This window comes from Haliaeetus albicilla, chromosome 21 (assembly GCF_947461875.1).
Source record: "Haliaeetus albicilla chromosome 21, bHalAlb1.1, whole genome shotgun sequence".
In the NCBI taxonomy this organism is placed as follows: Eukaryota; Metazoa; Chordata; class Aves; order Accipitriformes; family Accipitridae; genus Haliaeetus; species Haliaeetus albicilla.
The window spans coordinates 25,102,206-25,128,529 of NC_091503.1; the positions used below are offsets into that span (position 1 = coordinate 25,102,206).

Sequence of the window (26,324 nt, forward strand, 5' to 3'; positions counted from 1 at the left end):
CTGAGCTTTCCTTGCTCTGTGTATTACCTGTGATTAGTTACTGTTTCATAAAGCAAGGATTTGTGAAAACAATAAAAAAAACAGTTCAAAACAGCACAACTGCAAAACTATTCCTGCTGTCTTCCTCTTTCACAGTACTGTAAATACATACGGTATCTCACTCTGTCTTCTAATTAAATATCATCTTTGTTCTTCTGGGAACTCTGACGACAGTTTGGCATTCCAGTGTGGTATCTGTGCTGCCACTTCCGAAAAATTAGTCACCCGATTCCCAGTGACATTCTACCCTAGACACCACAGACCTCATTCCTTTCTCCCAAACCAGTCCTATGGGGACAGCTGCAAGTTTCTAAAGACCAAAGGAGCGTGACTCCTCAAGCCAAGGCCTTTCCACTTCAGAATTAGTTGGCCGAGTCCTGATACTGGCTTGTTCTAGCCCTAAGTAAAGATCTCTACTTCATCCTTTCTCTTAGAAGGCTCAAAGACATTATGGAATATAATGTTTTAAAGCATAATTTTTGTTCCAAATATAGACCGATTTGTACACACAGCCTGGAGAGACTCTCTCCTACCTGCAGTAAACTCCAACAAATTAACATACCTGGTGCAATAACTGGTTTGCAGCCAGTAGTGGAAAGCTGGGGACACTTAACGAAGGCACATTCTGAATGAAAACCATAGTCTGAGAGAACACCTACAGCCTGACAGTGTCCATAATAGTCAACAGCCACACGGTCGGAATAGGCAGCACAGACGCTGCTGTAGGTTTCTCCGTTATGTCCACATACAGGTTCCACTGATTTGCAAAATGGCTGAAACACACAGAAATGTTTCAAGGATCAATTTATTCGTGCTACAGAAAGTTCAGAGTAGTTTTAACATTACGAAAAACAAAGTTAAATGGGAATTTGCTGCTAATACTGTCAAACATTCAAAAAAGTAGGAAATCTAGAGTAAATAACCTGAGAGTTTATGAATGGGTAATAAATGCAAAGAGTAAGTACTTAAAGAAGATGACAGAAAAATGTAAGCTGGAATCAGAAACATACAATAAGACGGGTTTTGGGAAACAATTTCTGTTCTGTGCTAATGCTTAAATAAAATGACCATGTCATTTAAATTAACTTATTTCTTAAAGCTAATTAATTTAATATTACTATAATTTTATTATGTAATAAACAAACTATGATTTTATTAATAAAATTATTTTATAAATAAATATTTGCTATTGTAGTATTTATTAACATTTCAATTACATTAATGATTTATTCATCTCTGTGGTTTTGTGTTCTTAAAATTCAGTGCGCGTGCATGTACTTCTAACACATTATTTGGGAAGTTAAATGAACACATTTACTCCAAAAGAGTAAAACCCACTACTAGACAACTCTGTCAAAAATATATTTATTGTTGAGACCTTTACATCTGTAAAAATATGTTTATCATGTCCTTTTTCCTCTCAGAAAATCATATCTAGTGTGTCACTTGATTCAAGCACATACAAAAATCAAAGAAAATTGTCATGTAGTTTCTTCCTATCCCACCTATGCACGTATATTAGTCCAACACACTCAAGACGTCAAATGCCAATAAACTTAAGGTTTTGACCATGGACAGAAGCAAATGGAATTGCTGACTCTTTGCAGACAAGGTATGACTAATACTTGTGTCTGAAGTCTTGTGAAATGACACAACTCATTCCCTAATTTCTTGCTAAGGTGTAAGTATTTTATTAAACTAACTAGTATTTCAAGTAAGTGACCACAGCTATATGATCACTGTATATCCCCTAAATAGCAAGACAATTACAGTTTCTGCATTACACACCTAAGCAAACAACAACACACATAGAGGACAAGTAAATGTGAGCACCCCAAATGGTTTCGTATCTTGCAGTCATCTTCCCTATAAAAGCGAGAAGGAAAATTTAAAGCTACCAGTGTCAAAAACTTCGTGAACATGGATACAACTAGACATATAACTGCTGGAGAAAAAAAAACCAGCCATGCAATATTCCTTTGATTCTTACTGTTCAAGGGCTGAACATTCTCTGAGTATCTCATGAGATATCTGATGTGCAATGAGAAGAATTATCTGTACTTAACGAGGTTGCTGAAAAAGGGCAAGAAAAAGAAGGTATAAAGACAGAAAGGCAGAAATTAAGTGGGTTAAAAGAGCAATAGCATTTATAATACAGAAAAACCCTGAAAAAATGTTCTGTACTTCTAAGAACATCCATCAGTTGAGACCAAAAAGAGGTCTCAAATTAATCTTCATCATTTGAGAAAAACCTGGAGATGAACAGTCTATCAACGGTAAGGTAAAGCCAGCAACTTTGAAAAGAGTAGCTCCTGGCTTTTCTTGTGAAGCGATAGAAATAGGTTGTCTACAAACACTATAGGGAGCAGCGGGATGGAAGAACTAAACCTAATCTTAATCCTTCTTAGGGATTAGTATGAAGACTACTCCAATCCAGACTAACTAAAGAAAATTCTACAGATTGCCCAGTCTCCAACAAAACTTAAGTGTAAATAGATCCTGAACAATGAACTTGGTAAACCTGGGGCACTATCACACAAAATGCTAATGACTTTCTATGACCGGGCATTAATTTTTATTTAAAACAAGTTCAAATTGATAAAAACCAGTGTTTGACTAACCAAGGAACTGCACTAATTACTGCAAACACACCTCAGTGCAAGCTTTAATAGTGAAAAATATAGGAAGACTTAATATAAATATCAGAGCATTATCCCCAAGAAAGCATAAGTAAAGCTTTTGATTGGTTTTGAGACAACTGTTAACTAAAGCAGAGAAACACTTGACAAAATTCTGAATATCATTTTGTGAGAGTATTTTTTATACTAGTTAAATTACGCTTTTAAAGGATTACTGTCAATGAAAACATTTTGTAAGCTATAAAAACCATAATATTGCAAAAACCCAGAATATTGCAAAGTTGAACATTAAAGAACAAAGATGATTTGATATTTAATGCTAGAACCACTTCCTACCTGGCAGGGTCCTCGGTATGCTAAACTTTTTCCTTTTTGGTACAAAGTACACAGGTTACTGTATTCCACATTGTCTGTGTCACAAACAGGATCCCGCGTCTGGTCACAGTTGAACTGCCTTGGCACACATTCATGCTGGCTACATTCGAACTTTCCAAAACTAGTCAAGCAAACTTGTTTCTTTGGTATGCACCTGCATAAAGTAATAATAATTTCATATCATGTCATAGGATTTTTTTTTTTTTTAAGTCTCAAAATATTCAGGGAAAGTATTTTCAGTGAAATCTTCTCCAGTGCTTTGTAGCTAACTATGGTTCAGCAAAGCTGCAGGATATACAAGTGATAAAATATTCTGAATAACCAATTTCAGGTCTCATCACAAACCTGGAACTGCCTCACACCATGTTCAGTCAATGTATGTGAACACAAGTACAGTTTCAGTTTCCACTAAAATTTATCTTTTACCAAGTATTTTTCAATGGATTTTCAAAAAAGGCTTCCATAAACTTCTTACCTACTGCCAAGCTTCATTTTGTAAATGCAAATTTAAGGAAAACTAGGGAAAACATGAAAACAGTGAACTGCAAGAGAAAAAGATTATACTGCAGAGGTCTAGCCTCACCCTTCCTTGAGAAGGTAGTGAAAACAAGACGTACAAGATTATATGGTTTCAGTTACAAATATCTAGCTTTGTAGGTTCAGGATATTCTATCACATCCAATCTTGGGGATGACTACAAACAAATGGAAAAATCTAGTAGTAACACAATTTCCTTTTTTGGCATGTCATCCCTCTCAAGCTTTCACAGATAAGTAAAGAGCAATAAACAGCAGAAATTCTTTCCCCTTTATGTTAAATATGTACCTTCCATGGTCTTATCTGCAAAACATTTGCCATACGCCCTGCAAGACATCCCTCCGCTAGAGAAATGCCAGCCAATAGAGTTTCATGAATAGACTGATGAAAGGTCAAATGGCTTTGTTAATCTCCTCTTTCTATAAATGACAACAATGCTACCACTGGATTGTGTACAATATGTCCTTATTCTGAGTGCTGCTGTCCACATTTTCCTTCTATATTAGGGAAGACTCGGAAATTCTGAGATTTAAACACTTTACAGTGGAATGCAAGATCTTAATTAGATACTAAGTGCTTCAGAGATGTTTTAAAATGAGCATGTTTAGTTTACGCTACATTATCAAACTGACCCAGAAAACTGTATTGTGTACAGTCCTTTACTGAAACTACAAGTTGAGGTTCTAAGCATAATGGTTATTCTGTAAAACTGAAAAACCTCTCTATACTTCCCAAATTAAAAATATAAGATGTAAGAAGTGTACATCCACAATGCAGCTTTGAAATTCCAATTTTCAATGCCATAATGGCTATTCTAGCATCAAAGCATTTAAAGTGCTGAAAAAGATAAAACCCAAAATTGCTATAATCGGTTTTCATGAAAGCACAGTATTACACAACTTCTTATGGTGGCTTTCTTTCAAAACAGAAAAATGTACAAATTCAAAGGAGACTGCAGTATTGCACAACACTGAGAAAACTGAAGACAGGGGCCAATATTATGAGCTACAGACCTTGATTTCTGTAAGAAAGGTCAGATTTTCTTTTCTCCTGACACTAGTACAGAGCATATTTTTGTTTTAATATGTTTGTCTATACAGATTTTGCTTTTTCCAACATTGAAAAAACAGAGATTGTAGAGACATAGTTTTCACAAGATATCAAGCTAATTAACTCATGTGTTCCAGAGTGATCAATATTTTCCTATTTTAGAGATAAAAAGCACAGATTATTGACTGAATAAGCAAGACTGACTCCAAGTCTTGAATACAGGTGTGGGTTTTTTTTAAACTACTAGAAGGTGTGAAACAAAGTAGTAAAATGAAACTTATAGCCATTTCAACAAAAGGTGATTCTCTCACTTTTGAAAGTATACATAAATACCCTTTTACTGCTAAAACTGAGATCCACATAATGAATTTAAACAATATAGCACTACGTAAACAGAACAAAGAACTGGCAGTTATTACAGTCCATTACTAACTATGATAAATAAAAAGTAGCTACTTCAAACAGTTATTTTTATTGGAGTATCCCAAAAGTAGAATGTTACTACAATATACAAGACATCCAAAGAAAAAATAAATCTGCTTTACAAGTAGAAGATGCCAAAGAAAAGCTTAAAAACATATTCTGCTTTTACCTCTGATTTTTATTACACGGGTTAGGGTTACAAGGATCCTTGGAAATACATGATCCAAATTCAAATTGATTGTCCTGGAGCCCAACACAACGAGCTATACATGCACTTGGATACGTGCGTCCATTTTGACCGCATACTGGTACAAACTGATCTACACAGTTACATGGTAAACCTGTAAAAGCAAAAAGCAACACACAAAACAGGAATTTGGTGCACACTTATTTCCTATGACAGAAGATACACAAGGGGTCACTAAGATATCTTTGCCTTCCAGTAAATGCAAAGAAGTGCCATATCTTCAGCCACTTCCTCCCTCCTGTAATTTAGCAATGCCGTAGCACATACACACTTAGAAGTAGTAGGAAGGGAAGTTTGTGCCCTGCCTCCTGGCTAATTCTACTCAACTTTCTCCATTTTTTTCCCCAAACTCTTTATCTCTTGTCCTCAGTGGCATTACCCTGTCTCTACCCATCTTTACATATCACCTGAGGTTTTAGTACCATGTGGTGGTTTTTTTTTTTTTTCTTTTAAGGTGTGTGTTTTTTCTGAAGTGCAGATTGGACATGAGAAAAATGAATAGTTAAAGGAACATATTAATAACAAATTATCAGGTATTGTGCATTAATACTGTAGAAAGAATTTAGAAGATAATCCTTGCTCTAAGAATATGAAGCTTATGGTTTCCATAGTTCAGAAAGTTACCTGTAAACTTCCGACGTTCATCTTCTGAACTATGCTCGGTTAGACACTGACGCGTAGAACATATCAAGTTTCCAGCAAAACATGAACAGACATTACAATCTATATTGAAGGATGTTCCATGGCCTTAAAATAAAAGAAATTAGGTAAATGGATACAATTAATGCAAATATACCAGCAGACTATATACTCACATGTATTACATAGACACTACATTTTCATTATTAATTGTTCCTGTAATTCCCCTTATTCAGCTTATTTTCCCACTGAAATTTCTATCTTTTTTTAGATCTCAGGTTTTACTTTATTCATTTAAAGTCTGTTCACATGTGGTTTTGATTATTTAGTTAAACAAGGAAGCAAGCACTTTATCCTTTCAAAGCCTGTATAAGTTAAGTTTTCTTTTTTCTTCCTTCCCCCCCCCAAGAACAATTTAAAGCTGCAAAAAGAAATACACTCAGAAAACTGAAGAAGTGATAGATAAATTCTGGCTAGCAAGCTCGATATTTTTTCAAGCGTAAAGCTTTTGTATAGACACATTCTCCTCCTGAATTAATTTTATGTAAGACTGCTAAACTTTCAGCCTCATACATAATGCAAAACTCCTCTGCAGTGCTCATTTCATTCCTTTGTGTGTGCTTTTTCTCAAGAGGGAAAAAGTGCCAATGCTTCACTCCAGTCTATTGTTTTGCAACATCCATTATAGTCATAATTTCAGCCTCAACAAGCAGTACAAGTTACAATGCGGCTTTGTCCAAAGCAGGGAACAAGAAGCTTGTAGCAAAGCTGAACAGAAACCCAGATCTAGATTCAGCATAAGACACACACAAATACAGGGGTCTATGTTCACCCACTGGTTTTCAGAAAGGAGCCCTTAGTAATACAACTGACACCATCACAGCAGCTTTTTAAGGATGGAGCAACCTGCCTAATTTTTGCATTTTATAAGTCAGTAACTTTTTCACACCTGAATCTAAGAACCAAACTGCAAACTGCGGGAATTTTTCTTCAGTTTAGCAATTTCAGTTTGGTTTTGTGAACTGTCCATATGACTGCCTTTCACTGTGTTGTATGTTTTATGTCAAATCAATTCATGTTGGTGACAGCCAATCTATCCATACCAAATTGGTTATTAAAGACTACCAACAAATACACAGCTCCTCACATAAGGGTAACTGTGCCTTATGACATAAGGCAATTCTCTCTAATCTCTTTTCAAAGGGTTGAAATTAAGGATTAGAATTTTTGAAAAATATTACAGGGGCACAAGGAAAATCCTCAGCATTTGAGCAGTTTGGAAGAGGCACTCCTAGCCAAATGATGGCAGAACAAGAGGGGATGGGAGAGAAAGCCTCCGTAGCACAAAAAGCTCTGTTTTAACTGCAGTACTACTCAAGGAAGAAGGAATTTGTCAGCAGGGAAGAAGAAAAGTTTCCAAGGTTTGAAGGTAATGCCAAACACAAGATCTCTTAGGTGATTCTTCAGAGTAAATAGTAACCGACTTAGGGTCCACTCAAAAACTTGGCAAGACGATTGGCTTTCACTATCAAAATGTGCACACAGCAAACTGTCCTCTTCATCAGCAGTCATTTCATTAACTGGAGTCAATTCACAACACAAAACCCCCAGCGTTTGATAAAGCATTCAGGGTTGTTTGGTTTATAGAGAGTGGTTTTAAAAACCACAGTTCTGATTTTATGACTAAACCCTGGCTGTTTGCAACCAACATATAAACCAATTAAATATAGTCACTACAAAAAGTCCATATGGTGACCATAAATTTTTAATTATTTGTTTTCAATACATCATCTAATGAATTTGGAATGTAGTACTTTCTATCTTTCATTATATAATACCTAGAGTCTTAATCACCACACACATTTAATGAGTAATTATGGCAAAAGAGAGGAAGCTGTCTGGTTTCGGTTTTATGGTGGTTTTTTTTTTTTTTTTTTAAAGGACTACACTTACTGAATACCTGCCAGGTACATATATTGTTGTTAGTTACCACAAGTGACAGCTGTACACTGTGCAAACAAAACGCAAATACAGCTTCAGAAATTTTTGTGATTACTTTCACCAATAATCTGAAAAAGTACAGGTTTCTTTGGACAGAATGGTCCATAAAAAGTTTCAGTCACCATTTAAATAATATATTTGCTAATGACTGCATTTTAAAAGCATCTACTTTCATCAGAAACTTTCTGTAACTGCCCATCAAATATACCATTAAGGTTAAGATGTTTTCAGTGTTCTGCCTGCATGAACAAATAGTACCAATTTGGCAATTAAAAAAAAAAATTTTAATTATGTTTGGCTGACTTTTATCCTCTTTGGATGAACCAAAAAAAAAAACCCCAAACCAAACCATTACAAGCTGCAAAAGCATGGAACATTGCAGGCAGACTTTCCCGAGTGATGAAAATAATTGTACGATTGATTATTTAGCTCTGCTTGGTATCTTTTAAGAGAAAGAAATATCCCAATTAGCTACTCTTTCATGATTTCAGGGTTTGGATACAATCAGAAAATTATGTTTGTGACAAATGTAACTACAACAAGTGCCTTGCTTCTTAAGATTTACTTAATGTGAAAATAGTTTTTATTACATGGTAAAAAAAGTGACTCTTATTTTGGACTTATCAGGTATCTTTGACTTGCTTTAGTTATGCTTGGACTTCAGTCTGACAATATTTTAAAAGGGCTGATTTACAGACACTAAACAATGTCCAGTGATGAAATCTGTAACTGTTTACTAGCAGAATATCTCTTGCTTGCCGACTGATTCAAAGACATCAGCTTCAGACAGTTTACAGCTCAGCACAGACTCCATTTTATATTCAAGACATTTTGGAAGATTTTCCCCTATCTTAGTAGTAGCTTTTTCCTTTCTTTTCTTTTTCAAAGAGCATGGTGCCTGTTTGCATGACAAAAATATACCTTTAAAGCTCTCAAGCAATGAATAAATCTGAAAATAAATCAATATCATCTTTTAAGAAGCATCATTTGTCACGTCTCTTTCAACTACTCTGACTGTCAGATTAGGTAGAACCCAATTAACACCTGTTACCCATGCTAATTTAATCTCTGAAGTAACAGTAAAGTTGTTTTAGAAAATTAATAATTTAAATCTAAGCCAAGAAAGAGAAAATTAGCATTCCTTTATTGTTAAAATACCAATGCAAGTGGCTATAATACTTTTTTTTTTTTTAAAGGTTGGTTCTGTGGATGATAAAGATAGGTAAACTTAAGTTTGTGCAACATAAATGTGGTAAAAGTATAAAAGTTTGCATCAGTGGACACATACCTAAATATCATACATTGGGGGAAGGAATATCAGTTTTTGTGCAAGTCAGAAAACAAATCTTTTAGGATTACCTGAAGGAGTTGATAAGCATGTCGACAACAGAAAATCAGGTTGATACACTTTAATACCCAACAGACATATAATAGCTCTTTAACACAGGCTTTCAAGAAAAAAGTAGATATAGGAAAAAAAAAAAGGTGCTCACATGGATAAATAACTGTGAAACAGAATAATGTACAATGAAGGGAGGTCACCTGAGGAGTCTCCATGATCTATGCAGTGGCTGTTCTGTTCAACATATTTTTATGTAATCCAAAAAACTGCAAGTATTTACATGACAAAGTATATCAATAACATTAAGGTACAAAGGACCAAATAATGAAGAACAGCAAGAAAAACCTCATCACACTCAGCATCTACGAAAGGATATATCAGAGGAAATTCATTGTACTGAACATAAAGTAATTCTCTACAATTCACACAATGAGCTATGAGCTGACCATTTCCACTTAAGAACTGGACCATGGTGTTACAATAGACTGCTCTGTGAAAGCATGACCTCAATAGAATAATTAGTAGCCAAAAAAACCCCCATTCAGCATAATTATGAAAAGAATATCATTTTGCTATTATATACACTTGATTGGGCACTTGCATTGTGAATGGTGCATGAAGTTCCAGTTCCCATTTCAAAAGAAAATATAAGAACTAGAAAAAGGTACACAGTAGGGTAATAAATATGATCAAAAGTATACAGCTGTTTTCATATAAGGAATTATTAAATAGAATAGGAACTGGCTTGGAGAAAAACCCAGAAAACTGAGGGAAATATCAGAGAGGTATGAAAGAGGAGGCAAATAGGTAACAATAATTCATCAGCTTTTTCAGTACAAGAATTAGGGTGAATCTCATGAACTAGGAGGAACCAGATGAAGCAAACTATCTAGGCTCAAATTAAAAGAAGTCCCTTGCAAACCCCACCAAAAAAAAAAAAAAAAAAAAAAAGGAGGGTTTCCAGGCACATGTATCTTAACATGTGGAACTTCTTGCCAGAGGTTATAGCTCATGAAAAAAGTTTCTGACTTTTTTTTTAACACATTTAAAATCCATAGAAGAAAAAAACCCAAACAACAAAACCAAACCAAAACCAAAAAACCCAAACCTGTTTGGAACTAGTAAAGAAACCACCCCCTGCTCAAGGGGTCTGTGGTCGGAAGCACAGAACAGATTCTGGGAGAATATTCATGGAAAGTATGATTAAATCCTCTCTGCCTTTTCTCATACTCTGCCCCAGACACCTCTGTTGGTCACTGGATATCCAATGCTGTTAAAAGTAGACTGAGAGTACCCGCAAAGTTGGAATCCAGGAAGTGGGCAGCAGTTTATAGTCAGTTATACTGTGCTTAAACCTCAGAACTATGGCATGCTTAAAGGAGATCAATTTGGTTTGCTGTTGTTGCTTTATCCCTGCTGCCTACTGGCTCCTCTCAGAACTTTTTCTGTCCTCAATCCCCAGAGCTCCCACTAAGTTCTTCTACCAGAAGGGAAGCTACCCATTATCAAGCACCATAAAACACAGGGGATGTGAGGCAAGTCAGTGACCTTTTGGTTGAAAAATAGTGTACTAAGAACACGCTTCACACAGGACTTTCACTGGCTGAGACAGACACAGTTCAGTATTGATTTAAATAATGGAACCCTCCAGCAAATGTAAGAATGAAACAAGTATTACATATAGGGATGCAAACATTAACTTTTGTATTTTCTCATAAACTCTGCATTCAGATCCTCTGGGTCTTCATATGTACATCAAAATTCATTACTTAAGAAGCAGGTGCTGTATAAAGATAAAATTACTGTTCTACTACTTACTTTTTCTTTGTCCTCCAACAATGCATGATTTTTGGAGGTCAACACAGCGCATTTCCATGCAGTTTTCTAGCAATCCACTGTGTCCACAGGTACAAATCTTGTAACAACCAACATCACCAGCTGAGGATGGAACCTGAATAAGTGTACCTTGACGGACAATAAAATCTGAGGCTTCTCCCAGTTTGCAGCCTATATACAAGGAGAAATTTTAGCTCATATTTAGTAAATACTTTGTCAACTGCCACTACCAAAAATAACTACTGCCCTTTGACTTGTGAAAAAGCTAAGGTGTTCCTAAAGCAGCCCTGCTCTCACCCTTCAGAGAAATTCACTCATTTCATAGAGGCAACAAGTAGCAGAAATAGAAGATAATTTGCTTGAGGCAATGTTCTGAAGTACCTGTAGAAGTGTCACTTCAGAGAAAAAGACTGGTAATTCCAAAAATTCTCAAGTAATTTCATTTTCCACAGTTCTGTAGTAGTATGAAACGTATGTGATATGACAAATACCACATACGCTTCACCCTCTCCAATACAGAATCTGAATTGAAGGGTGTCACAAGCAAAGCCCAGTCATTTTCCCTCCCTCGCGTACTTTATTGTGTCTTCCTTCCTCACGTGTAACTCTTAGGCGAACACTGAAGGACTCTTACAGGTAGATGTGGAGAAAGGGAGAAAAAGCAGGAAAACTGGATTAAAAAAAAAAGGAATGGAAAAGAAGAAAAAAGGTTTTAAAAATTGTAAGGAAAAAGTAATAAAAGAAATAGTAGATTAAAATTACCCTGGAAGTGATAAACTGCAACAAATCTCCTGAAACTTTAAAACCAATTAAAAATACTGAATTAAAACATAGAAGTCACCTTCCAACATTTAAAGGAGGTAAACTGCCTCTTCAAAAGCTCTGGATGAGCTTGTTTTTAGATCACTTTGAATGACTTTTGCAGCAAGTGAAGACAATACAACCTCTATAGTAATAATGCTCAGCTTTTCAGAAAAAGAAAAATATTTTGTAAGGGTCATAGAAACATAACTGAAACAATGTCCCTAAGGCTTACAAAAAGAATGAACTGAAGTCTGTCCTCACTTCTAGAAGAGCACAAGCATAGCAGATGTATGAGTGAGTGAAGCAAAACCCAGTTTTCTTCTCTGTAATTAAAAATCACTGGAGAAAACTGATCAGCCACAGAACTGCTAGAACAAAAAGAGGGTCAGGGAACTGATGCAAGACATTACAGCAATGTTCTCTATCACTTCCTCTAGAGAGGAGGCTGCTTCATGCAATTCAGTTTAAAAATCAGTGTTGCTCTCACTCGCTCAGTCTCAACACATGCATTTGAGCGATCACCAAAGGCAAGCTTTCCTCTTTGCTTCAAGAACCATAGGTGATCCCTCAACACCACTGAATGATACTTTTTGCTTTAAAGGAAGGGGGAAAATGGTGGCAAGCACTACTGGCGTCTCAGGTAGAACAATGAAAGGGCTGTAGAAGTTGGACATCGTACAGTCGCCCACCTCCTTTTGTAGACTTGACCCTTGCTATCAACAGCATCCAAGCCTGTGATTTCAAAGTTAGATAGCTGAAACTCAATCTACAAGAGGCTCTCTCCCCAGTCAGCTCACATCTATGCATGGTGCAGAAGTTAAGACAACACCCATGTTCTAGAAAAGTAGTTCCTAAATGACCACTAATGGCTTTCTAGAGAGGTGCACCTACATTAAAAGTATCCATGGAGGAGTGGCAGAAATGCAGTCAGGTGTGTACTGCTGCATCCCAGACATCATCTTTAACAAGAAGTGGTACCGTGGGTCTCGTGGAAGGACAAGGCAGCACAAGATCCATTATTCATATTTTTGTTGTTTCCCAAAGTCAGTGTCATTCTCCTCCAAACTATAAGTCTACATACAAATTTGGGAGGGACTCAGAGCTAATCTGCCTTGCAGTTCTGCCTTTTTCTCCCATCAGTGAACTCACAGAGCTGTCAGTAATGTGCCATGTCCCTCCCTTCCTTCCCAAGCCCTAAACCTGGGCACTCTGAATCCACTGAAGCAGCAACAATGAAGCTCTTAAGAAAAAGTCTGGGTATTAATTTACTCAGACCAGAACTAGTTACCCATGAGCTGCTGGAGAGATTCTGGGAAGTTGACCCGGCCTATGAAGAAGCACTTGGAACAATTCCATGTAAGATACCATCTTGGACTTTAATATAACACCAGAATTGCTGCCAATGCAAATGTCATCCCATGGCACCTTGCATTTGATCAGATTCTCAGAGCTCTCAAAATGTCCTCTCAAGACTGACAGCCTCATTTTCATTAATTTCAAGGCAAGACATAATGTCCATTTATTTCACCAGTAAGGAAAATAATGTGGATATGGGTAATCATGTAAGGAAATACGGGGCAATACATGTCATGGTGTCTGCAGAAGCGGTGAGCTGCACTGTATTTGCAGTATTGCATGCTTATAATTTTAAATAGCAGGCAGGTTGCTTAGAGACTATATATGGACATATATTTCTTCTGAAGCAAAACAAGTAATATATCTTCTAGTAAGACATTATGTTTCAGGGGACAATAAAAATAGAAACACATTGAGAAATGAAAAGAGCTAGAAGGCAGACTATAGCTTTTGAAAACACAAGATAATTGTGATAATAGTTCTTTTGGGATATCAGCAATTCACTTTAAAACTTTCAACAAAATTTCAGTAACAAATGTTTATCAGCAAAATTCGGGTAAACAGAAGTCCAAAACCGCTTACCTGGCACACACAAATACGGAAGACACAGTTCTCCAGATTGACATCCTTTTCTATTTACTTCACATAACTGATTAGCTGCACATGGATTCGGATTACATGGATGCGTAACATCTTCTACAATGTTACCTAAAGAACTTGGACCTGAAAACAGAATGTATAGGATCTATACTGATTTAAATGAGGTTTATTTTATTTCAGTAAAGCACGGCATTACTTATATTTAGTAAAATTGTATTTCTGACAATTTTGTGAAATACTTTTTAACTATACTGGTAGAAGCTCAACATGAAAAGGTAGTTGGCTCATTTCAAGAGTTTAGTCCTCAATCCTGGAAATAATGACCCAGATGATTCTTCACAAGCAAAATACATTTTCTCTGTCTTGTTTCTCCAATAATTTTCTCTGTATGACAAAAATACAAATTGACAGTGACCACCACTTTAATCAAGAGAAGTCCCATAGTCAGTGACAAGCAATTTGGAGGTTTAAAGTACACTCGATGTTTAACCAAGTTTGCTATCATTGATAAACTTTTGTTTCTGTTTTCCCTTTAACTCACTGTTCTCCTGTTATAAGATTAAGAAATGGGAAGACAGCATGAAAAAGCAGCAGCTAAATGGAAAGAACCACCCAAAGGTTCAATACATTGTCTCTCTGGGAACAATGTCTTTGCTGAGGCATGCGTTCAGCTGCAGGTCTTCCTAACCAAAATTTTACTACTTTTAAAGTTCCTGGGATTCTGAGAAAGAAATATCAAAATTTAATTTGGAAGGTCTAAAATGGATAAATCCTATAAAGCTAAAAAGGTCTAAATCCTACAGAGACAAATATGCAACAGGAAGTAGTAATAGGGTAGAACAGATTTGGAAAATTATGTAAAAAATGCATTTAAATGGAATCTAGAACCAAAACAAAATTTTACTAATACAATTGTGTTCCACACTGAGGGATAAGACTTGCTAGAAGAAAACAGAATCACAAAACCTTAAGTCTTCCTTATACCTACTAAACTCGTGTTCTATTGGCCCAAGAGTTAGTTTGGTTTTTGGTTATTCTAATTGCATAGTTAAAGAACAGAGTTTATGCATCAGGGAAAAGTGTAATTTTATACATCAAGAAGTTGTGCTCTAAATCATGCTATTGTTCAAGTGACATTTATTTGAGATAAGTCCTCCCAAGCATGATCCAGCTTTTTTCCTGTAAATAAATAGTGCTGGTGGTTTTATTATTATAGTACTTTTTTGGCATGTGAGATGACTTCTTGAAGAACAGAGTTTTCTTAAAGTAAGATTAACTAGTCTATTTTCAAGTAGGTAAAAATCATTGAAATTCAACAAGCCAGATTATTAGATGATACAGGTTAGCATACTTGCACTGAATATATGGAAGTCCCCAAAAGAGAAGCGTGGTGGGTTAGCCTTGGCTAACAGCCAAACTGCCACCCAGTCCCCCCACCCCAAAAGGGATGGGGGTAGAAAACAGGCAGAACAGGAACAGAAAAGTTCATGGGCTGAGATAAAGACAAGGAGATTGTGTAAGAATTACCACTGCGGACAAAACTGACTTGACTTAGGGAAAGTTAACTAAATTTATTGCCAATTAAAATAAACATCTAATTACAGATTCAGGTGATAGGAACAAAAAGACAAACATTAAAGCGACTCCTTTCTTCCGCCCTTTCCCAGGCTCCCCTTCCCTCCTTCACTCCAGATTTCTCTGCCTCTGCCCCAAGTGACACAGCAGGGATTGGGAAGGGGGCTATGATGGTGACCATGATCAGTACGCAGCCGTTTCTCTCTGCCGCTCATTCCTTCTCACACCTTTCCTCTGCTCCAGCACGGGCTCTCCACGGGCTGCAGCTTCTTTCAGGATATACCCACCTGCCGTGGCATGGTGTCCTCCCCAGGCTGCCTTCTCGGTATCTGCTCTGCCACAGAGCAGCTCCTCTCCTCCTGCTCCTCTGACCTCAGTGCTACCTCTGTTGTTTCTCACTCTTCTGTTCCCTTCTCCTCCACCTGTCTGGCACTTTTTGCCCTTTCTTAAATGTTTTCACAGAGGCACCACAAACTTTGTGAAGTGGCTCTGCTTTGGCCTATAGTGGGCCCATTGGCGAATTGGCTGTGTGTGACAGTGCAGTCCCTGACATCTTCCCACACAGCCCCAGCCCCTGCGGCCTCCACTGCTACGAAAACAACCTTGCCACATACACCCAATACAAGAAGGAATAAACCAAATGAGCTATGGCAATTTGAAAAAATCCCATTTTCTCTAATACGCTAAATAAAAGGTCTCAAATTCAATACAATTTTCTTTAAAAGAAATAACAAAAATTATTAAAAGTAATGATAAGCAAAGTATCTTGGTTTCTAATTTTGTTGCATAGGTATGTTGATACTTACTCAGGTATGTATCCAAGGGGATACAGTTCTCCAAGTCATCTGTTGGAGATAAGAGCTCACAAATACTCTCAGCTGAGTGGCCTTCAGGGAATTTATTATGATCTCCACATTTCTTCAGTATTTCCACACAATCTGATCTTCAGATAAAGAAAGAAGCAGAACTTCATGAACAGTACTTGAAGAAAAAACAGTCTTGTTCAAAAAAGATTTCCTTCCACAATCTTCCCTTCCCCAAATCCACAACTTTCCCCTTCTGTGTCACAACAGAGTGTTTTTATATATGTATGTATATGCTACATTTTACATACAGGGGGAGGAACAAATTTGTGACACAAAGACAGGAACTATTGCTTGCACTACTCTTCCTCTACTTTGGGCTTGGTGATCTTTATTTTCTATGGCATCATATGCACGTATCTTTCAAGACCAAGCACTTCCTTGATTTACTAATGACTAATATGGGTTGAACTCTACCTCACTACCTGTACTATTAACTGGTCTCTTTTCTACCCAATCACCTACTTTCAAAAAAATTTTTTTTAAAAAAAAAACCTTCATTTTTTTCAGACCTTTCTGTCAGCTGAAAATCACCAGCAGGTCCCAAAACCAATAAAGAGGAAAGGTTTTATAGACACCACAGAGAGCCAAAAACCCCAACAATAAATCAACTTTACAATAGAAGCATATGCATCCATCTCATTAACAGGCAGGCATCTTCCATTCACAGTGATGGAGATTCAAGCAATGGCAACTATGCAAGCTCATATTCTTTCCGTGTTTGCCTTGCCATGTCTTCCTAACGTAAGTCAAACAGTCCTACAGCAGCTTTTTCATTCTCATTAAAATCCTTAGCAGAACCTCTAAACTGTTTTTTTCCCCCACAGTACTTACTTGCAGATAATACTTCCTCTCGATTTGCTGTGGCAAGGTTTAATCTGCAGTGAGCAGGCAATTGCCTTCCACATTTCTGGTTGGCATTTTTTAATATCAAGAACGGGAATATTTATAAAGGGCATCTTAATACTCCCTTTTTCCCATAGCTTCATGTCATTCATGGCTCCCTGGTCTGACTGAGTATTGCAGCTCCTAAAGAGTTCTGTTGGTCTTAAAAGAAGAAGTTAAGCTATGGCATGTATACAAGAAAAAAAAAAAACACCACACATTTTACCTTTCACCATATGAATTCTACAACCTTGATATGGCTTGCTTTTTTTGGTATAAAAGAAATTAATCCCGTCCACAGATAAGCCAGGTAAAAATCAATTTGAATTCTGTCTTTAAGGAAAATAAACTCTTTAAGACTCAAAGCTGAAACTCCCTTCTCACCTCTACCTCTTAGATCAAATATCACCTAAATTTTTCTGAATCACCTAAATCACCTGAAGAAAGTTGACTTAAAAGCAAGAATCATAGATATCCTAAATATCTGTGTGAATGTTTCCTGGTGAATCACTAATGCAAGTTGATTTATCATTTATATTTGCTCAGGCTGCATCTATCACATATGTGATTCTACCACTCATAACACTCATGCCACTGTATACTATTTCAAAGAAAAGCCAGAGATCTCTAATAGCTAACAAAATTTTAAATTTTTTTTTTGAAACTCAAACTATTTAATTTGTAACCTTGCAATTACTAATTCAGACACCACTTTTAAATCATGCATTTTGCCCTATAGAGTATAAAACCACAGGAATCTCTGAAAGAAAAGGAATTTTGAAAAAGAGTAACATGTAAATTTAACAAGCATTTTTACCTTGTTTATAATACACAACATTCCAGTAATCATGGCTTACTTGCCTATACAGTAAGACAGGGGACTATGCTGCTAATACATGAATGACATTTTACAAGTTCATGGGTTAGCTTTTATTCTTGTAAGTTTTGTTATGCTTGTTGTTAAATACATTTCCAAAAGTTTATTCTAAAGAAAAACTACTTATTTTTAAATTATCTAAAAAAATATTTGCAGAAAGACAGCTACATACAATCTCAAAATAAGCCTGAAAAACATTTTATTTTATTTTTTCAGTCAAAGCACAGGAATTCCTTTAGAAAATATTCAGTGTCTCTCTCCTACCTGTTATTAAAATTAGTGCAGTAAGTAAGATTTCTACAGCCCAGCTGACAAGGTTCTCGTACATCTGCTAAACAGGTCAACATGGAAACTTCAACTGCATTATACTCACAAAAGCGATCAAATTCTTGCCAGCTCTGTGAATTGCCCCAGCTTGTGCTATAAAGTTTAGTGCAGAGCTCTCTGGAAAAAAAAAAAATATAGACAAAGAAAATAAAATTAAAACAACAGCAGTTGTTCAGATATAGCAGAGCCTATCATTTCTTTGCTGATCACAACAGCCACTTCACTGTTTTCTAAGTTTTCCAGTTTTGCTTAAGAATGCTAGCAAATCTTTAAGCTAGTAAGACTGAAAGACTTCAGAATATAAAGCTGCAATATCCAATAAAAATGTAATAGCTGGAAATCTGAACTAATGACTCTGAAGTGAGAACTATCCCAGCTAATTTTACTTGTAATAAATCCAGGTTGACATGATAATGAACAACTTGCAATCCCATCCTCCAACTTCATATCACACCTTCTCCTCCTGCAGAAATGATTGGCAAGCAAAATACATTTCTTCTTTTGCCCTGATGTTTGAAACAGGTGAACCATTTATTGCTTGTGTTTGGGATGTTTCCTGGTGTCAGCAATACCTAAGCCACTTTGTTCCCAGCAACATCCTATGAAATACAACTGTTCCCATCCCAACTGCAGGTATGGAACTTCACTGTACTATTACAGTCTACTGCATATTGAAAATGTGAGAGAATGATCAATTTTTAGAACTTATTGTCAAAGCAAGCAACTAAAAAAATATTGCATCAACTGCCTTATGGTACAACGTTCTAAGAAATAACATAACTCCAGGGCTCTACTGCTAAACTCATTGTAAGATCCTGCTGCATTCAGGATCTGTTGTTTTGTTACTGGAAACTTTGATATCAAAGGAAGCAACAGCTCAAAAATCAATGTTTGCAACTTATTTTGACATGTTGATGCATTTAAAATGCAATAACGATCTATTTTTAAAGTGGACAGGAAACCACTCTAAAAATGCTCCAGTTACGCTTATTTGCAAGCATGCAACTATTTGCTGAAACCCCTTTTTTTTTCTTAAATGTCGGAATAGTTAGTTCCGTTACTTAATTATTAAATAATCTAAGTTATTTTTCATTGACAAAAATCTGAATAGCATCTAGTAAAGAATACTGCTAAGGTTTAAACATGCAGCAACAAACTACTTAGGAGTTTGTGCAGTTCATTGTCCCCTCATCTCTCTTTAGCATCTGGTTAAGGCCTCTTCATCTTGTTGCAATATTGGCTATTATGATCACAAGTAAGGTATAGGTTTCAGTAACTTAGTGTGTCTGCTATAATGACCCAGTGCTAAATATGAGAAAAGTGTGATTCCTCTTATAGAATAGTATTTCTTGAGATACAAAGTAAGTATTGGACAGAATGTGACACCCATCTGATTACCTAAACCTGTATTTTTTCTAAGAATTCACAGAACTCTTTACTTGATGTACATAGCAAGATTCGGGCAAAACCCTGATATGAGACAAATTCTGAAATATTTTCACAATTGGAAATGAGGGTAGAGAGATACTGACCTACACGTGGAAGAATTTGCTTTAGAACAGCAATGGAGCTTAGCTCCATCAAGGCCTGTTGAAGGTGGAGGGTGCACAGTGACTCCTGGGTGAACAGATCTTGAACTCTCCAGAAAACATTGCCAAAGTGGATCCTGAGGGAGAGGCATTGTTTTACAGCCTTCTATAAGTCCATCAACAATTTCAAGCTCTGTTTTCATTGACATTAGAATTCTTTTACAAGCAGTCTGACACGCATAGTCTTCTGCTCTATCACAGCAATACAAACCTGTCAAAAAATTAAAGATAGTTAGTGATCAAGCATACAAGAACCACCAAGATGCACAACATAATAGCCCTCAGAGTGCTATTAGAAGGCTTCCCCCCACCAATAATTTCAAATAACATTGCTTCTTTTAAATGCAAACAGAATCAACTCTGGAAAAAAACCAACACCAATATGTAGCATTAAAAAAAAAAATATCAATAACACACCTACAAACAAAACTTATCATTATATAAATTCATATAATTACAATTATACTATAGAAATACATTAATACAATTTAGACAATAGACTTATACAATAACACATTTTACATAAAAAGTGCATACAATCCTCAACTGTTTTCAGTATTTTTTATAACTTTCAGTAAAGAAAGATTTTTTTATACTTACTATCTGTAGGATTTCTCATTGGATATGACTGTGTATAGTTGTTCACACAGTGTATTAGCTGAGGGCTAATAGATGCACAGTAATTTTCAACTGCTTTAATTTGTGAAGGACCAGGAGAAGAGTCTGTCCGAAAAATTGCTTGACAATATTCCCGACAGTTTGTATGATGACCTGCATAACTGCAACAGACTGACCCCACTGGGGAAACAAACACACACACAAACAACAGAAAATCTATGGGTTCCTACACAGATAAATGAAGAAATGAGCATGTCTGTACCACACTCAATGATGCTCAAGGTATTACTGTAAAAAAAAAAAAAAAAAAAAGGAAAAAAGAGAAAAAAGAAATTCTTCTATGCTCTATTAAAATAATCAGTCTACAGAATGACTGGGAATATCTGTAATGAGCCAAATTACATTTATTTGTATGGCTGGAGAAAAAGTCCCTAAAGCCATCTTGAACTCAAGTTCAAGACACCATCAAGCCAGCTGAATTTTACCTTCAGCTATTCTGTCCTTATTTAAGGTAACCAGAATTGTCTTATAATTGAATTATTAGACAAATATTAATAGTAAACAAATAAAAGAGTAGTATCCTAAACTCATTCAAGAAAATAGATAATGGTATTGTGATTCAGTCATTTTTTATATGTTATTAAATATACAGTTCTTGAGAATTACTTTTACGAGAATTACTTCTGAAACACTGATTTCATTCTATATATAGACAGACATCAGACAACAAAACACTTGCATGGTGCCAGATTTCACCTATGCATTTAATTTTGTTACTTAACACTCATTAAATGAACAAAGCAGAAGGAAATAAATGAGCTTCTAAGCAATAATCAAAACAGGACAGAAAAAACAAACACAGATACACAAATTAAGAACTGATACAAATTATATGAACAGCCCAATCCCCTTATCCCTTGACCAAGACAATTTATGCATGTGGTTTGCCCTTCTATGGAACTGAATCCATATGATCTGTGTATATGTACACCCACAGAATTTCCTACGTTTTAGAGAAAAAAGGATAGCACAATATAAAAGAAAAACAAAAAAGACAAACTATTCATTACATACTTACTTTCATTTCTGTTAATACAACTAAAGAGAGCATTCTGAAATCAAAACAAAAATAGCGTTACAAGCCGGAAAAGTTCAAATATTTATTTAAGTGTCCAGTCATTTCTTATAATGAGCTAATAAATCTAACTTTGTTATTATTTGTTCCAATTAGAATGGATTAAAACAAAGACATTATACAAAACCACTGAAAGTAGGAAATTAAAAGATCAGGGGTCACCTTAGCTCTGTGTGCACTCGTAATAAAATAGTTAAATATTCAAGCAAGTAAATAGGAAGACTTCCCTGGACTAATTTAGAAACAGCATGCTATAATAGGGTGTCCCCAAATGTTTTTGTTTTGTTTTTTTTTAATGACACTAATTTTAAAGATTCTATGTGGAAAAAAACCAACCCAAAAAAGCCCAAAACTCTGAACAGATGCACACATGCAAATATAAAATCTCAATAAACTAAATCAACAATATACCTCAAAAGCTAAAGCATGCCACCGACTCCCTCAAACTGCAACCAAAAGGTAAAGTTGCGGGATATACAACATGTTAAATAACAGAAGAAGGAAAACACATACACCCTGTTTTTTTGTTTCAGAGGAGCAATCCACAGAGCGATCACAGAATCGTAGAATATTTGGGGTTGGAAGGGACCTTTAAAGGTCACCTAGTCCAACCCCCCTGCCATGAGCAGGGACATCCACAACTGGATCAGGTTGCTCAGAGCCCCGTCCAACCTGACCTGGAATGTTTCCAGCGATGGGGCATCGACCACCTCTCTGGGCAACCTGTGCCAGTGGTTCACCACCCTCAGCGTAAAAAAATTCTTCCTTATATCTAGTCTGAATCTCCTTTCTTTTAGTTTAAAACCATTACCCCTTGTCCTATTGCTACAGGCCCTGCTAAAAAGTTTGTCCCCATCTTTCTTACAGGCCCCCTTTACTGAAAGGCCACAATAAGGTCTTCTCGGAACCTTCTCTTCTCCAGGCTGAACAACCCCAACTCTCATCTTCTCCTCATAGGAGAGGTGTTCCATCCCTCTGATCGTTTTTGTGGCCCCCCTCTGGACCCGCTCCAACAGGTCCACGTCTCTCCTGTGCTGAGGACCCCAGATCTGGACGCAGTACTGCAGGTGGGTCTCACCCGATCGGAGCAGAGGGGCAGAATCCCCTCCCTCAAGACTACTGCACTCTTGCCCAAAACCACCACAGTCTTCCCCACACTAAAAAAGCGTATTTCTTCTTAAAAAAACCCCAGATACCGCACATAAGCTGTCCAGAACTCCGTCATGAGGTTGAAATTCCGAAATGTAGCTGCCAATTATCAAAGACTTTAAAATTGTATGATTGTGAAAAAGAAATTTGAACCCCCTCCACACCTGACCTCCACGCTTGTCAGAACACCAGATTATAAACAGTGATCAAGTACATTAACATAGTGAGAAAACACAATCCCCATCTTCATAAAGTTCCTGATCTCCTTCATTTCCCCTATCCCCATCATTAAACAAATTTGTATTTTACACAGCATCTAGAGAAGAAAACAGAGAGACTGTCATACTGATCCACAAACATAACGTGGGATTAAAATCTTGCTCCAGTACAGCAAAATATCAGTGGTGCCAGTACCTCTACCTAAGAAAAGGAAGAGACCTCAAAATGCAGACCTAATTTAAGATCAGTAGTTCACCAGATTCTTCATCCATGTTAGTAATTAGTATTTACTGCATTGCAGAGAAGTGGGTATCCCCAGTAATCTTTGGGGTATTTTTGTGAAAATTTGTGAAGGAAATACAAACGTGTTAGGAATTATCTTGGTTTTTTGGTTTTTTTTTTTTTGTCTTAGAGATTGTTTAGAGTGCAGTTTGTTTTTCAATTCATATTCTCTACTTGCTTTCTTCTCAGAGACCATTTGAGTCAATTAATCTGTTTTGGGAGCATCCTTATTTCCCCCACTGCCATCTAGGTAGGATTACAGAGAAAAAGCAAAGTAAATAACAATGTGATCAAATCTCCCAGTAACTCATAAAAATACCAGTAACTACAACATCTGAATGCTGAGGATTTCCTCTCAAGCACCTTGCTCACATTCGGTTATGCCAAACAGGGAAGGGTAAACGCAGAACATAGCGCTGTTCACAGGAGTGGTACAAACAGGCAGACTCATCTCTACTAGACAGCTCCAGTATATAACCCACACTTTTTGTGCCCTTTCCCTTACCTACTCACCTTCGGACATCTTAAATCCTGACACCAGAATCAGTAAATATTATAGAGTCTCAGCTTCTTATTTCATTGAAGTGCTACTCATTAAGCACATGTATTCCACTAGAGAACCGGAGAATCCTACAATCCCACTTTCCCTTTTGTAAATATTTTTTTCCCCTTATGAAAGTTTTCTAAGTACCCAAGTAAAAACATGATTCTTTTTTAAATGTTGTACTTCATTTTCACAGCTATCTTCATCCTCTTTTCTGTTGTTCATTTAAGAGTAAGCACTTCAGATCACACATTGGCTCTCTATGCGTGAATTAGCATTCAAATGAATTAACATTCCTGCATAGACAGTTCTGATGAAAATCCAAAGAGCCCAAAGCATTACTTACTGTACCAGAAGATAGAAGACTCACATTTTAAGCTGGATTTGAAAAGCCTCAAGCCTTGAGATGTTTCAGTTTGTATCGCACCATTAATGATTTTATTTTATGCTGTAAATTAAATCCCACGTTCCAACTTGCCAATTACTCTTTATATCATGTAAGTCATAGTGCCACAATCCTGTTTTTTACAGTCTCACAATTATATAATCTTTTGGATAATATATTTTTGGATAGTGAAATATATTAACAGTCAAACACAAGATTTTAAAGAGGACAGTCCCAATACTGTAATAAGCAGCGTCACTTTCTTCCATTTACAGTCAGAAATAAATTTAAATCACAGGTAAACCATGGCAGATGTGGCACTGAAATAATGACCATAAGAGAATAAACACAAATCTAACTTGAAAATGTAAGTTAGTTTTCCATGAACACTAACTACTTGTAATTTTAGTGATCACGAATAAAAGCACAGGTCTATTGAGAACACCTCACACAAAAATTCAAGAGTCTGCCTTACATAAAAACAGCACCCAAACCCTCACAAAGTAACAATTCAGACATTTTATTTTCATTCTTCAAATATCCTCTACCAAATTTTAGCTCTTTTCTCCCAAGAGCACAGATACTGCGCAATTTCTCTGAGACTGAGAATGAATTCGCAGCAACATTCATCATTCCAGCAGCAAGTTTTCATCTGATTCACTTCAGATTTTTCCTCTTTACTACCCACAAAGCAAATCCTGTCACCTGTTCATCTCTAACACGGATGAGGGACAACAGAACTCAGAAACAGAACATGTGGACAGAAATCACCATCCTACATCTGTAAAGAACCGATTTATACTGTTGCCTAAAGGCTCATATCATTTTTATAGCACCATAAATCCTTCTCTATGGATGCCAGACAATGGTTATCAGAAAGTCACTGTTTCACTGTGCCCACCTGGTTTCTTTGGGACCTTCCACGTATGAAGAAAGAAACAACTGTCAGATAGGAACTGCCATTCACAACATCACTCTGACCCAAAACTGACTGTCCTCAGAAGCTGCTGAAATTAGACTTTTCCACACCCACCCTGTATCAAGCACTGGAAGGCTGCATACAAACCAGACAGGTAGAAAGCACCACTGTAACTTTATTAATTAATGTATTGGGATGGTAGAGGCTCCTGAAAAGGCTAAAGTCTGTCTGTCATGGTTATACCCAAGTACTTGACCATACTGTTAGCACAAACAATACTTAAAACCATGATGTAATGCTGCTATAAACCCAGCTAAAAGTTGTCATGTTATTTAAAAGTTGAATGTTACCAAAAAAATTATTAAAAAGCAGTTCAGGCCTGCTTTTTAGTGTCACTAGCCCTGTTAGCTCAGATTGCAGTTTTATAACCACACACAAACCAGAGAGGAATGTTGAGAAGATTATGGTGTCTACCAATGCTCCTCCTCTAAAGAAGGGATCAAGTTGAGACAAAATTATCTTCTTACAGCAATTTTACACACCAATTTTGTACAGGCAGGATGCCCTAACCAGATAATAAATCATCTTCTTTCTGTACTTTGAAACTATAGTTCCACAGACTGCTTAATCACTGTAATAATGCTCATATTTCTGTTAAGAGGAGGTGGTCTTACTTCTCTTTTCCACCTTGTTTTCAACTCTTCTCTCCCTGTTCCCTCTTTTATATGCCTTTACACCAGCTCTGGCACTAATCATCTTCTCATGACCTGATTTTTCCCAGTAACCCTATTGAAAACTTTTTCTCATCTCCTAGGAATTTAAATCAGTATTACATCTGTTGAAATCAATAAGTTAGAATAGAACAGAATAATCTTTTAGATATCATCTTTTAGAAGGATCTGCCAGATGCCAGGGGCAGAGTAAGGTAAGGAGAACTATATTTGTATGGCTAGCAGTGGGAGGGAACGTGTGGAAAAAGGGCAGTTGGAAGAAGGAAGAACTTCATCTGCACTGAGTTGTTAAAGCAACTCACCATATTTCATGAAACGGTAGTGCCTGTAGCCACCAC

At 36.5% G+C, this 26,324-nt stretch overlaps 1 protein-coding gene across 2 annotated transcripts in view; it reads right to left on the reverse strand.

The window, feature by feature from the left end:
• RECK (reversion inducing cysteine rich protein with kazal motifs) overlaps positions 1-26,324 on the reverse strand; it is a 62,113-nt gene that overhangs the window by 6,059 nt on the left and 29,730 nt on the right. For both annotated transcript variants that reach the window (XM_069809267.1, XM_069809268.1), the window contains exons 7-18: positions 21,701-21,734; positions 20,605-20,802; positions 19,948-20,215; positions 18,353-18,532; positions 17,161-17,373; positions 16,270-16,406; positions 13,871-14,011; positions 11,111-11,299; positions 5,935-6,057; positions 5,233-5,404; positions 3,015-3,207; positions 602-812 (exon numbers count right to left, since the gene is read on the reverse strand). In XM_069809267.1, coding sequence (XP_069665368.1) covers positions 602-812; positions 3,015-3,207; positions 5,233-5,404; positions 5,935-6,057; positions 11,111-11,299; positions 13,871-14,011; positions 16,270-16,406; positions 17,161-17,373; positions 18,353-18,532; positions 19,948-20,215; positions 20,605-20,802; positions 21,701-21,734 — 2,059 coding nt within the window. The remainder of the gene's footprint in view (positions 1-601; positions 813-3,014; positions 3,208-5,232; positions 5,405-5,934; positions 6,058-11,110; positions 11,300-13,870; positions 14,012-16,269; positions 16,407-17,160; positions 17,374-18,352; positions 18,533-19,947; positions 20,216-20,604; positions 20,803-21,700; positions 21,735-26,324) is intronic.